Source organism: Eptesicus fuscus, chromosome 3, assembly GCF_027574615.1.
Source record: "Eptesicus fuscus isolate TK198812 chromosome 3, DD_ASM_mEF_20220401, whole genome shotgun sequence".
NCBI lineage: Eukaryota > Metazoa > Chordata > Mammalia > Chiroptera > Vespertilionidae > Eptesicus > Eptesicus fuscus.
Window position 1 is genome coordinate 90,375,162 of NC_072475.1, and position 16,886 is coordinate 90,392,047.

Below are 16,886 nucleotides of genomic sequence, written 5' to 3' on the forward strand. Positions count from 1 at the left end.
ATTGAAATGAAAAATTTGGTAGAGGACTAGTAAGAAGTTATGAACCAAAAGAAATCAGATCAGTACAGATTATGTAATCTGAAGAAAAGAGAGGGGAAATAGAAAAATTACCAAGGGAGTTATATAACTGAAATTACTAAAAACTTTAGCTAAATTGATGGTATATTAGTTATCTCTCAACAAAATGTAATATAAAGGATAAATAATAATGGCAAATCTGTTTGGCTTAAATTTAGGAGGTATAAAATAATGAACACTTTAGAGAGTTATTGAATGGAGAGAAACATAAGGTTGGTCACTTTCTTGGAAGATACAGACTACATGTAAGACTGCTTTCAAGAAACACAGTATTTAGTATTCTGCAAATAAAATCATAGACAGGGAATGCACTCAGAACTTTATTATTGAACATTAATTTATACTACTAGAAAATAATTTAAGTAAAATAATCTACCTAGAATTCTCCATTGCCAAGGAAAATGGAAGAAAAGTTACCAATGCACTTAGATACTGCTTCACTCAGATGTCAATTAGGCCACAATATTGTGAAAAACTATTTGAATCTAATGACTTTTATTGATCAAAAATTAAAGGATCATTTTTAGACAGATGTAATTTTTAAATTTTGAAAAATATCCTCCTAGGTCCAAAGAGGACCCTTAGCCAAAGTTGATTGAAACAAGATTCTCTCTCCCCAGATATCACAAAAAACATGAAGAATTGAATTTTTATGAAGAAATTAAAGCTGAAGAATGGGAGGTATTTTTCATAGTGCATGGCAGAGCCATAAAGGATCTTTAGGAAATAAGCTTAGGATGTATTTTAGCAGCTGAGCCCCTCCATTAGCAGACGAGAGCTAAAAAGCTAGCATATTTTAATATTTATCTTATTACAACCTCAAGATTGCTTATAAACTGATGAGTCCTGAATTATTGAGGTGTGTACTTGCTTTAACCCTTAAGTTAAAAACATTAATTTAAAACGTAAATTTAAACAAAGTTTAAAAAACAACACTTCTTTTGTTGATAAAATGCTCATTCTTGATAATAAGTGAGGTCCAGTAAAAATAATTATACTTATTTAACTGATTGTATAAATGCTATTGCTTCCATTTTTATTCCCGTAATGTGTAAGAACCCATACAGCACTGAATTTTTGTGGCTAAATAATAAAGAAAATTCTAACTTTAAAACTAGCAAAATTGTTTTTCTAAAATATTGTCAAAGTGAGTAGGCACATTTCACTCTCATTCTTATTCATCCTTTAAAGTTTATTATATCACCTAAAACAAGCAAGCAAACAAAAGTAAGACACACTACCATTGAAATAAAAGTATTATATCTCTACATTTCAAAAGCAAAGACAGAAAGACTTCTTCTTCCAGCCTAGACGGAGTAATGAAGACAGATTTACCTCTCACGTAAAAACAACAGTTTTCCAGAAACATCATAGCAATGGAAAGTGATGCCTGAAGATGGAAAACAAATGAGGTGAACCCTCAAGTTTGTCCCTGCTTAATGCCTGGAGAGGTTTTCAAGGCGGTGGACCATGGTTAGAACCCACGTAGCAGCTGGTGGCCTGCCTGGTGAAGGAGGTGGAGTGGGGGTCCGAGAAGGCCACAGTAGCTGCAGTTTGCTAGGGCTGGGTATCAAAAAGGGAGGGCTGCACAAAGAGAGAGCTCCAGGTGTCTTCAGTGTCCCCACAGGTATTCAGCAAAATGAGCACAGACCAGTGCATCTGTGAGAGAAAACTGAGGCTGGGACAAGACCATCTAAAAGGATTAGAGGAACTCTATAAATAAATACACACACACATACCTACATACACACCATGGATTCAAAGCAGGAAAATGCTACTGTGATGAGATCAATCAATCTTTCAAAACTAACCTAAAATAATGCAGCTGAGAGAAATAAGACAAGAATATCAAAAATATGAAATATGTCAAAATATATTTTTAAATAATATGTTTTTGTTGATTTCAGAGAGGAAGGGAGAGGGAGAGAGAGATAGAAACATCAATGATGACAGAGAATCGCCATTAGGCTGCTTCCTGCACACCCCACACTGGAAATCGAGCCCACAACCAAGGTATATGCCCTGACCCGGAATTGAACCTTGACCTCCTGGTTCATAGGTCAATGCTTTACCACTGAGTCATGCCAGCTGGGCTCAAAATATATTTTAAACCTAAAATTATAAGACTTTGTGATCTTGTTAGGCAAAAATATCTTATATAAAAGCATGGCTCATAAAAGTAATAATAATAACAGCTGCAAACTATAAACAGCCCAAAAGTCTATTGCTAAGTAAATGAATAAATAAATTATAGTATAGATTTATACAATAAAATATTAATCAGAAATAAATAGAAACCACCTTATACATGCAGCAATCTCAAAATATTTATTACAAGAGAAATAAATCAGAAAAAGAAGAGTACAGACTATGTGATAATATTTGTGTAAAATTCTAGAAAATATGAACTAATCTATAATGACATAAAGCAAAAAAGTGGTTGTTTGAGAATGAGGTGGTGGGTGGGCAGAGAATGTGGCAGGTAGGGGTGGGGGGAAGAATTTTAAATGAGTATGACCAACCTTCCTATCTAATAAAAGAATAATATGCAAATTGACCATCACTCCAACACACAAGATGGCTGCCCCCATGTGGTCAAAGATGACTGTCCCCATGTGGACACAAGATGGCCACCACAAGATGCCTAGCAGGGGAGAGCAGTTGGGAGGGACCAGGTCTGCAAGGGAGGGCAGTTGGGGGCGATCAAGCCTGCAGGGGAGGGCAGTTAGGGGCAAACAGGCTGGCAGGGGAATAGTTAGGGGGTGATCAGGCTGGCAGGCAGAAGTGGTTAGGGGCAATCAGGAAGGCAGGCAGGCGAGCTGATGGGAACCAGCAGTCCTGGATTATTTGCATTTATCAATCATTTGTACCAACATGAAACAATTGCTTTATTTCTTTCCATGTCTATCACATAGTGTGGCCTGGAGAGTATTGACACTTAATAGCACTTAGAAAATTCCAATTTGTGCATTCACACTCACACACACAAGTATTATTAATGCTATTTCTTTTCTTTTCTTTACTTTTCTTTTCTTTTTTCATATAATACAGTGTCCAGCATGGTCCAGATTTAGATGAAAAAGACACTTTCAAATAAGACAAAAATAAATCATTAAATACTAATACATTCAATTAAGTTTTATCATATACTAGAGGCCCAGTGCACAAAATTCATGCACGGGGTGGGGGGTGTGTCCCTCAGCCCAGCCTGCACCATCTCCAATCTGAGACCCCTCGAGGGATGTCCGAAGGCCATTTAGGCCCAATCCTGATCGGGCTTAAATGGGCAGTCTGACATCCCTCTCACAATCCAGGACTGCTGGCTCCCAACTGCTTGCCTGCCTGCCTTCCTGATTGCCCCTAACCGCTTTTGCCTGCCAGCCTGATCACCCCCTAACCACTCCCCTGCCAGCTTGATTGATGCCTAACTGCTCCCCTGCCAGCCTGTTTGCCCCTAACTGCCCTCCCCTACAGGCCTGGTCACCCCTAACTGCCCTCCCCTCCAGGCCTAGTCAGCACTAACTGCCCTCCCCTGAAGACCTAGTCCCCTCAAATGGTCTTCCCTGCAGGCTGGGTCCCCCCCAACTGCCCTTCCCTGCAGGCCAGGTCACCCCCAACTTTCGTCCTCTGCCAGCCTGGTCACCCCTAACTGCCCTCCCCTGCTGGTTTGATCACCACCAACTGCTCTCCCGTGCTGGCCTGATGGCCCATAACTGCCCTCCCTTGCAGGCTTGGTCCCTCCCAACTGCTCTCCCCTGCTGGCCATCTTTTGGGGGCAGCCATCTTGTGTGTTTGAGTGATGGTCAATTTGTATATTACTCTTTTATTAGATAGGATAGAGGCCTGGTGTATGGGTGGGGGCCAGCTGGTTTGCCCTGAAGGATGTCCCGGATCAGGGTGGGGGTTCCCTTGGGGCGTGGAGTGGCCTGTGTGAGTGTCCTGTGGTGCTTTGAAGGCCGGCCACGCCCCCCAGTGACCCAAGCTGAGACCCTGGTATCTGGGATTTATTTATCTTCTATAATTGAAACTTTGTAGCCTTGAGCAGAGCCAAGCCTCCTGCTCGCTCTGTGGCTGCAGCCATTTTTACTGGGATTTGTTTATCTTCTATAATTGAAACTTTGTAGCCTTGAGTAAAGGCCAAGGCAGGTGAGGGCTGCTGAATCTTGGCTTCCTCCATTGGCAGGGAAACCCAAGCCTCCTGTTCTCTCTGTGGTCCCAGCCATCTTGGTTAGGTTAATTTGCATACTTGCTCCTGATTGGCTGGTGAGCATGGCTTGTGGGTTTAGCGGAGTGATGGTTAATTTGCATATTACTCTTTTATTAGATTGGATGACACAGAGACTTTAAACTCAGGGGACCCAAATCTTTCATTTTTATTTCATTTACTAGAGACCCGATGCATGAAATTCATACAAGAAGCTCCATTACTTTAGGACCTTATTACTTCATGTCTGCAATGTGCCTTAACTACTCTTCTAGCCTTTGGACTTCCCCCCAAATATTCAATCCATCTTGCCAGATGTATGACTTGAGAAATAACCCTGCCTTTCTATATTTCAGTGTCTTTTTATTGCTGCATAAAAAAATTATCACAATCTCAGTGGCTTAAATCAATATTCATTTATTCTCTCAATATCTGTGGATTAGGAGTATGCATGGCCCTGTTCTCGGTGTCACCAGGCTGTTGTCAGTGTTAGCTGGGGCTATGATTCTCATCTGGTCTTTAGGGATACCTTCAAGGTCTCCAGTTGTTGGCAAATTTATTTTCTTAAGGCTACATGTCTGAGACCCCCATTTACTGTCACCAGATGTCACTCAGAAACTACTTTCAGTTCTTAGAGGTAACCCACAGTTACTTGCCACATGGCCCCCACAGATAGTTCACAAGAGAGATGTGTGCCTTCTTCCTAGCCAACAGGAAAATGTCTCTCTGGAACTTCATTCTTTTACATAGAACACATTATGTCAGGCCTGCCTTGATAATAGGTATTTGATGAATTCAAAAGGGACCCATGATTATATCTGCAAAATCCTTTCTGCCCCATAAGGTAACATCTTCAAGACAGTGATATAACATCATATTCACAAGTCTCTTCTACATTCAAGGGAAAGGAATTACTCAAAGGTATGGGCTATAGAGGATTATTATAGAATGCAACCTAACACATTAATGTAAAAGCTAGTTTGCTGGAAAAGAAATCTTAAGATTTTACAATAGTAAATGCTCAAACTACATAATATGAAACCTACACATGGGACAGAAAGTTAATTTAATTCTCAGAGAGCTGATAGATTTAGAAAGGCAATGCTCATCTTTGTCTCACACTAAATAACAGATAATCAGACTTCCTTGCTATATAGGAAATTAAAAACTTCAGTGAAACCACATGTGGTTTTGGATGCAGAGCTGCCCAGAGGCACCAAAGAGATTTTTGAGTCAGATGTATGGGGGTGAGGATTGTCTCATTCTACTCTTCAAAGCTAACCTGGAAAAAGAAAGCCTTACCATTGCCTTACCTAGAATAAAAGATCTTACATGACTTATTTGGTTTCTGCTTTCCTGTTTATCTTTCATGTTTGTATCACACAGAGTTTCATAGTTACTTCAAAAAATCACATGCTTTTTACTCAGCATAGATACATGAACATACTTTCTTTACAATATTGTACAATTTTTATCCAAACCCATAAAATTTATTTCATCCATTGTTTAAAATCTGTTATTCCTTTAACGAATATTTATTGAGTGCCTATATTCATCAATGAACTGTTACACCTTTACCACTCCCACAAAGTAGGAATAATCTCTTATTTTTTAAATAGAAAGTCATTAGCCAGGTCATATATCTCCCACCATGATGGTTAGAGCTATATTTATAGGTTCATATCCCGATTGTGAGTACATTGACACAAATATTCTGTTTTTATTTGTGTTTATATTATTAAGAATAATTCAAAGATTGTTGCAACCCATTAACCATGGTTTACTAAAAATAGTAATCATAATAACATCTAAAATGTATTAAGTGATCCCTTGTACTGTAAAAACATGTTCTATATGTTGGCTCATATAAAATTCTTGCAATAGAACTTTGAGGCAAGTATTATAACCCTCACTTAGTAAATGAGAAAAACTAAAGTGCAGAGACAGAAGCAAGGCTTTCTTATAAGTTACTGATATTCCTGAACTTTATTTTCTCTATACCAACGTGCTTTCCAAATGGGAGCGTCAGTATAGCTCATGCATTTAACATAGCACTAAAAATGCATGTTCTCAGGTTCTGTTACAGATTCATTCAATCAGAAATTCTGGGGCCAGGGCCTTGCAATTTGAGTTTTCACAGGCCCTGAAGGTGCCTGCTAAAGTTGGAGAACCACTGCTATATAATCTAACATAAGATTATCCCAGCCAACAAGATGTGATCAACTAGACTTTCAAACAACATTCACTCAGAGATTAGAAATAAAATTCATTATATTAGGTAACGATAGATGAAAATCAAAGATTTCTACAGAAAAAAGGAGCTGTCCTGATATCAGAAGTCATTTTGAAGGTCGACACATTCATCATATGGAGTCGGAAACTTCATGTCAATATGCTGACCTGGCCAATGCTTTGTTAAAGTAAATGCAGAATAACCTTTACTCTTGACTGTAATAACAGCTCTGTGATTTATATCGTTTCAAACATTTCTCTTTATAGGAAAATACTCCAATAACTAGTTTATCATCCCAAAGACATCCTACACATATTCAGGTCAGATTCTTGTTTTCTTCATTTGAGTCTCTGCTCACATATCAAAGAATGCTGTATAATTAGAGGCATTTTAAGAATTTTTTAGTAAATTGAATTAAATTGGCTTATCTTTTTCCATTATTTTACATTAGGAATGGTCTTTTTAAAAAATGTCCAATGATACTGTAACAAACATAGTTAAAATCTTATAAAAAGTCACTCTTAATCTCTGAAAAGGCAAAATAGTTCAAGGTAAGAATGGAGCATTGCTTTCAGAGAGAAGTGTTTGCTGAGGGATTTTATTAAATATATTTTTAATGATTTCAGAGAGGAAGGGAAAGAGAGAGGGAGTTAGAAACATCAATGATGAGAGAGAATCATTGATTGGCTGCCTCCTACACATCCCCTACTGGGGATAGACCCTGAAACCTGGGCGTATACCCTTGATCAGAATCGAAATTGGGACCCTTCAGGCTGCAGGCCAATGCTCTATCCACTGATCCAAACTGGCTAGGGCTGCTGAGGGATTTCAGAGGGAACTTTCACTTAGCATATCCAGAGGACAGCAACAGTAATGATTGTGCACTCTGTGTAGAGTATTGCACTCAGCATACTCACATATATATTTATAAAAATAAACATTTATACCACTCAAGAAGTTCACCATCTGGCTGTGAACACAAACTATATAAACATGCAAAAGAGTTATAAACAAATAAAAAGCTATATAGATAAATGCATGAGTAGAGATACTAAATGTTCTATCAATGACTATGCATTAGAGAGCATGGAAAATAGAAGGCTTTACTACTTCTGGATGGCACATAGAGCTATACATTGATTTTGTATATAGTTTTGTCTTGATTTTTGTTCTAGTCTTGGTTCAGATGACTTTAAAGTATGGTGTTCATAAAAATCAAAATTTTCATGTTTCCTAATATAAACAAGTACCCTCGCTACCTAACATATGACCAAATATGTTTGGTGTTCAGAGAAGAAGCCAAATTTTTTTCCAAAAATTAAGATATCTATAATAATAAAAGCATAATATGCAAATCGACTAAACAGCCAAACAGTAGAATGACCATCTGGACGACCATGCTATGACATGCACTGGTGCCAGGGTGCGATGCAATTGATCAGGGGGCTTCGTTATCACCCCATGATTGCCCCGCAGAGGGAGGTCCAGGCCACCCTCTGCGGGGCAATTGATGGGGGGGCTCCGTGATGGATCACCCTGCAGAGGGAGGCCCAGGCCACCTTCAGCATGGTGATTGATCGTGGATCCCAGGCCACCAGGCTGGCAGCCACAGAGGGAGGCCCAGGCCACCTGGCTGGCAGCATTGTGGCAGGTGTGAGGGGCCAACCAGCGATCATGCTGCAGAGGGAGGCCCAGGCCAGCCAAGCGATCACACCCCATGCCTGTTGCCTGCAGAGGGAGGTGACTGTTGGCGGCGGGGGTGGGGGTGGGGAGTACCACACAGATGACAAGCAGTGGCAACAGCAGGGTTGGGGCCAGCTGCCAGCAGCTGGGGGAAGTCCCAATAGGCCCTGGTCACCATCCAGGCCTAGGGACCCTAACCGAGGGGTCTCGGATTGCGAAAGGGCACAGGCCAGCCTGAGGGACACCTCCTCACGCCTTGCATGAATTTTGTGCACCGGGCCTCTAGTTTTATATAAATGACTACATTATTGGTTCCTCATAAGGCTAAAATGCTAAAAGCAATCAATCAATATTAATGAGGAACCTATTATGTCCAACACTGATCTCCCTGACGATATAAGAAAGATAAAACCTTGAAACACAAATAAAATACTAAGCAATTTAGAGGACCTGAATAATCAACTAATTATGTCAGAATTAAGGAAGGTGTGCACATAGTTAATAAAACAATTCAACTCAAGAAGAGGATTTAAGAGAAACATTTTAGAATAAGCCAAATGTGATTTATAAGAAATATAACTATCTATATCTATATCTATATCTATATCTATATCTATATCTATCTAGTCATTCAGATGACTGAAATACATTTCTAAGATATACTTTGTCTTCATTCATTACTGGCTCACAGTTCCCAAACTGCCTGAAAGTTTCTAAGTAATGAGGTAACAATGGTGTCTCTTGTTCTGTTTATGAGTTGACTTGGATCCAACTCAAAGGTGAGGGCTGGTTGCCAGTAAGAGCCAACCACATGGTTAGAGGATTATAACATTCAGTCCCACCCCCTCATTTCCAAAAAAAGGGAGAGGGGCTTGAATTTGAAGGAGTCGCCAATGTTATTGCTTAGTTAATCACAACTATGAAATAAAGCCTAAAGCACACACACACACACACACACACACACACACACACACACACACAATAACAGCTTGTGGACCTTTTCAGAGAGCTTCCACATAGGGGAACCAGAATTATATGTTGGTGTGAAGAAGCCTTCATACACGCATGTTGGAATAGGATACAATAATTCTTTTCAAAAACATTACACAGAGGATATATGTGAGGTGTAAGAATTCACCACCTAGAGCATTCTGACAGGCCAAAGACTTCAGATTTTAAATTTATTCTGGAGGTTAGGGCATTCCATCAGAAGTGTTTAAGCAGAAAAAGTAGCCTAAATATAAGTTCTGAAACAATAAATTACATAGAATAAATATGTTACTAAACTTACGGAGCTTGGTCTTAGAGAAGATGTAATAAATCTGACCCCAAAAACAAGGGAAGTAAAGGCAACAGTCAATGAACGGGACTACATCAAACTTAAAAACTTCCACACAGCAGAATGAACCACCAACGTAACAAAAAGGCAACCAACTCAGTGGGAAAAGATGTTTGCAAACAAAGCTCCGAGAATACCCAAAATATATAAAGAACTCATACAATTCCACACTAAATAAACAAACAATCCAATTTAAAAATGGGCAGAGGACCTGAACAAGTACTTCTCCCAAGAAGACATAAAAATGGCCTACAGATATATGAAAACATGCTAAATTTCACTACTTATTAGGAGAATGGAAATCAAGACTACAATGAGATACTGCCTCATTCCTGTTAGAATGTCTAGTAGCAACAAGACAAGGATTAACAGAGGTTGTTATTACTTAAAGAGGTTGCAGAAAAAAAGGAACCCTCATTCATTGCTGGTGGGAATGTAAACGGGTACAGCCACTATGGAAAACAGTATGGAGGTACCTCAAAAAATTAATAATAGAGCTTCTGTATAACTCAGCAACCCCTTCTTTGGGTATATACCCCCAAAGTTTAACAAAAATTTATTTGCAAATATATATAAACCTTATGTTAATTGAAAAATTAATTCATGTTGGCCAAGACATGGGAACAACCAAATCTATATAATCTTATTAATCATTGTCACCCCCAACAAATTTAATTTTATAAAAGAAAAAGAAAAAGTGGCCGAATTAGATCCTTGACATAGTAAGATAACTCTGGAAGCAGTGTAGAGGGTCTATTTAGGAAAAATTTTACCAAGTTCAGACATGCCTAAACAAACATATCCTGAAGGCAGGTTTGAATGGATGCTACTGGACACCAGAAGAATATAGGATAAGGTTACATAGTGACTTGAAAGTTTAACTTAGCACATCAAGATATTTAAATGGTATCTTGGGGGCTTATAGTTCTCTAAATTTTATCCAATAAAATGTATTTATTAGAAGATCTGAAACAAAGGTCAGGTTTAGAAACAAATTACCATAAATCCTATTTGGTAAATGAAATATACAGAGAGAGTAATTAAAACACACAAAAATTGAATAATTATAGGATTATAAACCTATGATTTCTCAGTAGTGTAGGCAATCTTATCTGTTGTGTTTAATACCCATTAATAAGAATTATTTTAATCTCAGATGAAATATTAGACTTATAAATTAAAGTAATCCCAATGGTTTGAATAAACTTTTTTCTTAGGGTATGTTGAGAATAACAAGGTGTTTACTATACACATAGGAAACATTTTTAACAATCATCATAAATAATTCTTATACTTGGATTTTAATGCAAATGTGACCTCAAGTCCAAGATACCTGTATGTGGGGTAAAAAATAACACTACTTAACCTGAGTTGTCATCTCCCCTAGAAACGTATGTCCTCCTTAAAAGAATGCATTTGTGTGTGTGTATGTGTGCATTTAAATTTAGGTGTATGAAGTAAGAATAAAATTATGCTTAAATTACAGGCATGCATCATTTTATTGTGCTTTGTTTTATTGGGCTTTACAGATACTGTGTTTTTACAAATTGAAGGTTTGGGGCAACCCTGTGTAGTCATTTTTCAACAGCATTTGCTCACTTTGTGTCTATGTGTCATATTTTGAGAATTCTTACAATATTTCAAACTTTTTCATTATTATTATATTTGTTATGGTGATTTTTGATCAGTGATCTTCAATGTCACTATGTAATTTTTTGTGGCAACACATAAGATGGCAAACTTAATAAATAAATATTGTGTGTGTGTTCTGACTGCTCCACTGACCAGCATTCCCCCTTCTCTCTTTCATTCTCTCCTTGGGCCTCTTTATTCCATGAGACACAACAATAATGAAATGAGGACAATTAATAAGCATGCAATGGCCTCTAAGTGCACATGTAAGAGGGAAAGTTGTATATCTCTCACTTATCAAAAGCTAGAAATGATTAAACTCAGTAAGAAAGGCATGTCAAAAGCTGAGAAAGGCCAAAAACTAGGGCTGCTGCACTGAATGGTTAGCTAAGTTATAAATGCAAAGGAAAATTTATTGAGTAAACTAAAAATGCTACTCCAGTGAACACAGGAATGATAAAGAAGGAAAACAGCTTTATTGCTGATATGGAGAATGGTTTAGTGATCTGGATAAAGCCACAACATTTTTTTAAGCTAAAAGTCTAATCCAGAGCAAGGCCCTAATTCTCTTTAATTCTATGAAGGTTGGGACAAGTGAGATAGTTGCAGAAGAAAAGCTTGAAACAAGCAGAAGTTGGTTCATGAGGTTTAAGAAAATAACCCACACCCATTACACAAAAGTGAAAAGTGAAACAGCAAGTATTGGTGTAGAAGCTGCAACAAGTTATCTAGAAAATCTAGCTAAGATAATCAATGAAGGTGCCTACACTAAACAACAGTTTTCAATGTAGACAAAATAGCCTTATACTGGAAGAAAATATCATCTAGGATTTTCATAGCTAGAAAGGAGAAGTCAATGCCTGGCTTCAAAGCTTCAAAGGACAGGCTGACTCTGTTGTTAGGGGCTAATGCAGATGTTGACTGTAAGTTGAAGCCCTTTTATCATTTTGAAAATCCTAGGGCCTTTAAAAGTCATGCTAATATACTCTGCCTATGCTCTATCAATCTATCAACAAAGCCTAGATGACAGCACATTGGTCTATAACATGGTTTACTGACTATATTAAGTTCATTGTTCATACCTACTGTACAGAATTTATTCTTCTTTCAAAATAAATATTGTTACTCAATGAAATGCAACTGGTTACCCAATAACTTTGATGGAGATATATGAGATTCATGCTGTTTTCACACCTGTTAACACAACATTTGTTTTGCAGTCCATGGACCAAGGAGTAATTTTGACTTTCAAATCTTCTAATTTAAAAAATACATTTCATAAAGTTATAGCTACCACAGAGTGATTTCTCTAATGGGTCTTGGAAAACTCAATAGAAAACCTTCTGAAAAAGATTCACCATTCTAGATGCCATTAAGAATATCTATGATTCATGGGAAGAGGTCTAAATATCAGCATTAATACAAATTTGGAAGAAGTTGATTACAATCCTCATGATTGACTTCGAGGGGTTCAAGACTTCAGTGGAGTAAGTAGATGCAGATGTGGTAGAAAAAGCAAGAGAAGTAGAATAGAAGTAAAACCTGAAGATATGACTGAATCGATGCAATCTCATGAAAAAAGAACTTTAATAAATGAGGAGTTGCTTTTTATGGATGAACAAAGAAAGTGGTTTCTTGTGATGGAATCTACTCCTGGTGAGATGCTGTAAAGATTGTTGAAATAACAACAAAAGATTTAGAAAGTACATAAACTTACTTGATAAAGCAACAGCAGGTTTTGAGAGGATTAATTTCAATTTTGAAAGAAGTTCCACTATGAGTAATACTATCAAAAAGCATCACATGCTAAGAGAAATTATTTGTGAAAGAAAAGGTCAACCAGTGCATAAAAAAATCACTGTTGTCTTATTTTAAGAAATGACCACAACCTCCAGCCTTCAGCACCTACCACTCTGATCAGTCAGAAGCCATTAACAATGAGGCAAGGCTTTCCTCCAGCAAAAAGATTAGAACTCACTGAAGGCTCAGAAGGTGGTTGGCATCTTTTTTACATAATGCTATTGCACACTTAATAGACTACAGCATAATGTAAACATAACATTTATATGCACTGGATATGAAAAAAATTGTGTGACTTAGTTTATTGAGATATGCAGTGGTCTGAAACTGAACTTGCAATATCTCCAAGGTATGACTGTACTGTGCATTTTTACTGAAATGAGTCAATTGTATTTTCTCTCTTGAGAATTACTAGGAATCAGATTTACTGATGCTTAGTCAGTTTTATTATCAAAACTTTGTAATTCCAGAAACCAACAAATTTAAGAAATAAGTCATGAAGTTTCTCTGTTTATAACCTAAATATTATAGATGAGTTCTGAAATATCTAACTTATCCTTAGTGCTTACTACTGTCAACACAAATCTATGTGTTTTTTAATATATTAACTCATGTATTTTTATATCTTAATTCCACCAACTTTCTCATGAATTATTTATTATTTAGACCTGTTTAAATGAGAAGAACTGAGGCACATAAATACAATATTAATGTATATTGTAAAATGACCTTATTTAAGAAATGGGTAAATTTGGTTAAATTAAACTTAGAAAATGAATGTGGTATTAAAAAGAAAATGTTAAGTGCATTTGAATTTTCATACTATTTTCAGCACATTAATTTTGATTTGGGACCTTTTCCATTCTTTACCTTTAATCTCTTTGTCATTTTTGAACCATCTTATATCAGCTGCAGGTTTACTACCAGATGTTTTACAAGTCAGCTGCATCAAGTCTCCCTCCATAACTGGCGATGAAAATCCGCTAATTTGAGGCTTTTCAGGAACACCTGAAGTATAAACAAATGAAACATCCATCACCAGGGTTGGTTCATTCTTGTGACTATTATTTTTACAAACAAAAGTAAATTGGCAATAAGTTCATCAAGAATAATAAACAGCTGTATAATAACATTAACTGCTTATGACATATAGATATAGATAAATGTATATGTACATATATATATACATACATATGAGTATGTGTGTGTAAATATATATATATATATATATATATATGATTACCTGAAAGCATTTATTCAGTTCAAAGTAGTTGTTTAAATTGAAGTTTTCATGTCAAAATAAACTTCGTAAATCTTAAAGACAACCATTCAATATGTCTTAAAATTTACCAGTATAGGGATTCAAGAATAAACATTGCATTCATTGGGGAAAAATAATTTACAAAGCACATTTATTTATTCTTTACCAAATTATAATTTAACTAAAATAGCACTTTTCACCCCTGATTTCATAATTCTGAAAGTCTAAAAATAATATTATCCTCTATGTATTTTATTCAAGAAATGGCATTTTGTCCAAGAAAAATGCAGCAAAAAGATTGATATGTAATTGCAACCATACTTACTTTTCTGATTCTTCTAAAGTAGAAAATGTCTCTTGATGTCATTTGCATTAGAAATTCACTTGTAGCTTTGTGGAGCATGATATGTGTTATTGTTAAAGCTAACTACTATTGCCATTTCCAGTGCAAATCATCCTATATAATAAAGAGCTAATATGCTAATTAGACGGGACCGGGGAATGACCTGCTTGAAAGACCTTCCAGAACAACCAGTGGGCAGGAGGTAGGGCCACGGGGCAGCCGGGGCTGCAAAGTCTGACTCTTGCACGACTTTTGTGCACCGGGCCTCTAGTCAAATCAATAAACAGCTAACTAATATTCAGAGATAGCACATGGGTGGTTTAAATAATAGAACATTCTTCATGTCTTGGGCATTAATATTCTGTTATCATAGAAGAGGTTTACTAAAATTTCTTCTAAAATTATTCAATATTTAAGGCAGACTGAAATTTCTTTATTGTCCTATTTAATATAGTTATAAATTAATAAAATGTAATCACGTTGGAAAGTACCAATAAAAGAAACACACATTTAAACAATAACAACAAAGACAAATGACAGTTCATCATACTCCAATTAGCTGACTAGTTTTTTTTTTTTTTCCCACCTTCTTATTGGCTTTAAAAAAATTTATATCATCCCACCATTTAATCAATTGAAATCAGCCAGTTGTTTATTCATGGTGTCTCAAGGTGACTCTCTACAGGACAATACATTAAACTTAGCAGTTGTTATCCTAAAATACTCCATTTTAGTGGTTATGTTGTATCCTTAATGGAAAACTTGTAAATATTTTTGATAAAATAGTCTCAGTGGGACTTAGAAAGAAGCAAGTTTCTTATCCTATGTAAAAAACCAATTCACTAGCTGAATTAACTTTTAATATTCCCACCCAACAGAACAGCATGTGTTAGTTCTTTTAAATTCAATGTTAGGCCTTATGTATGAAAAAGGAAGGCAAGGTAGGGACAAAAATATCCATCTTGAAATCCTTCTAACTTGTTCAGAACACAGGTGTGTTTCAATAAACTGCAGCAATTTCAGCTGATTGGGCCACTGACGTTTGTGGAATCACAGAGAGCTCTGAGATGCAACTATATTTCCTCTGAATCTCTATGAATGTGTTGCTTTTTTATGTCACTCTAACCTTTGGAAAAAATGGCTCAATATTTAGAGAATAGAAGCACAAAGAAGTTACAAGCTGCATGCACAAGTGACATTATGTACTTCATTTAGGAATCTAAAAAAACTACAGATTTAAAAGGTAAGAAGATACGTGGAAATGTCAGCTATTTAAATGCACTGAAACACATAAAGGGGTTAAATCTGAAAGCTATAACGTATTAGAGAAAGCCATATCAAATGACTGATATGATAAAATGAATGAGCACCCTAAAAACATATTAAACTCATTATGCTCATATTCTATCACTTATGAAAGGATCACCACATATACAATATATAGATGAGTTGCTACAAAGGAATTTAATTGAATATCAAGAAACCTGGTGTCTGCTGATGGCTAAGAAATTAAATGGGTATGTGCTTTTAGAAGTCATAAAAGTCTTTATACCTCCCTTTGTCTAAAAAATGGGAAGTGTGACTAAGTGATTTTTAAATGCCTTTTGTTAAAATGTAGCAGAAAGGAGATGAAACTACATCTATTATTATGATAAGTATAATATATACCTGGTATGTGTTGTAGTACTGACCTTTGTGGCTTAGTTGGTTGAACATTGTCCCATGCCCCCAAAAATTGCTGGATTGATTCCCAGTTAGGGCACATGCCCAGGTTGCCAGCTTGATCCCCAACAGGGGGCATGCAGGAGGTAACTGTTTGATGTTTCTCTGTCATATTGATGTTTTTCTCTCTCTCTTAAATCAAGTGTGTGTGTGTGTGTGTGTGTGTGTGTGTGTGTGTGTGAATGGTATTTTACAAGTACACATCTCTCAGTCTTATGAATACATTGTGTTTGTTCCTTGAACTTACCCAGAACAGTGAGATAGGCCTTGGAAGTCTTGACAGGCATTGTAAATAAAGAGCAGGTGTACTGTCCTTCATCGGAGAGAGACACATCACTGATGCTGATACTCAGTTCATGCCAAGAAGCCCGAACCAGCTCAATCCTATTGTCCCTTAAAGCTGGAAGGAGAAAGTATTAAAAATATGAAATAGCAATATTAGAAAAAGTCAGTACTGTTAGACTGAATATTTTTAGCACAACATAATACACATTTCTTTGGCTGTACATCTAAATATTTACTGAAACAGTTTATAGGACAGTTTAAATATACTGAAGTATTTTATCAGATTTTTTAACATAAAAGTAGAAT

The 16,886-nt window shown here is 36.6% G+C and overlaps 1 protein-coding gene across 1 annotated transcript in view; it reads right to left on the minus strand.

The window, feature by feature from the left end:
* The window catches only part of CADM2 (cell adhesion molecule 2), a gene marked incomplete at its 5' end in the record, with an annotated part of 281,026 nt that overhangs the window by 165,946 nt on the left and 98,194 nt on the right, over window positions 1-16,886 (minus strand). The window contains 2 exons of the mRNA XM_054712332.1: window positions 13,840-13,977; window positions 16,543-16,695. Of these exons, the coding sequence (XP_054568307.1) occupies window positions 13,840-13,977; window positions 16,543-16,695 (291 nt within the window). The remainder of the gene's footprint in view (window positions 1-13,839; window positions 13,978-16,542; window positions 16,696-16,886) is intronic.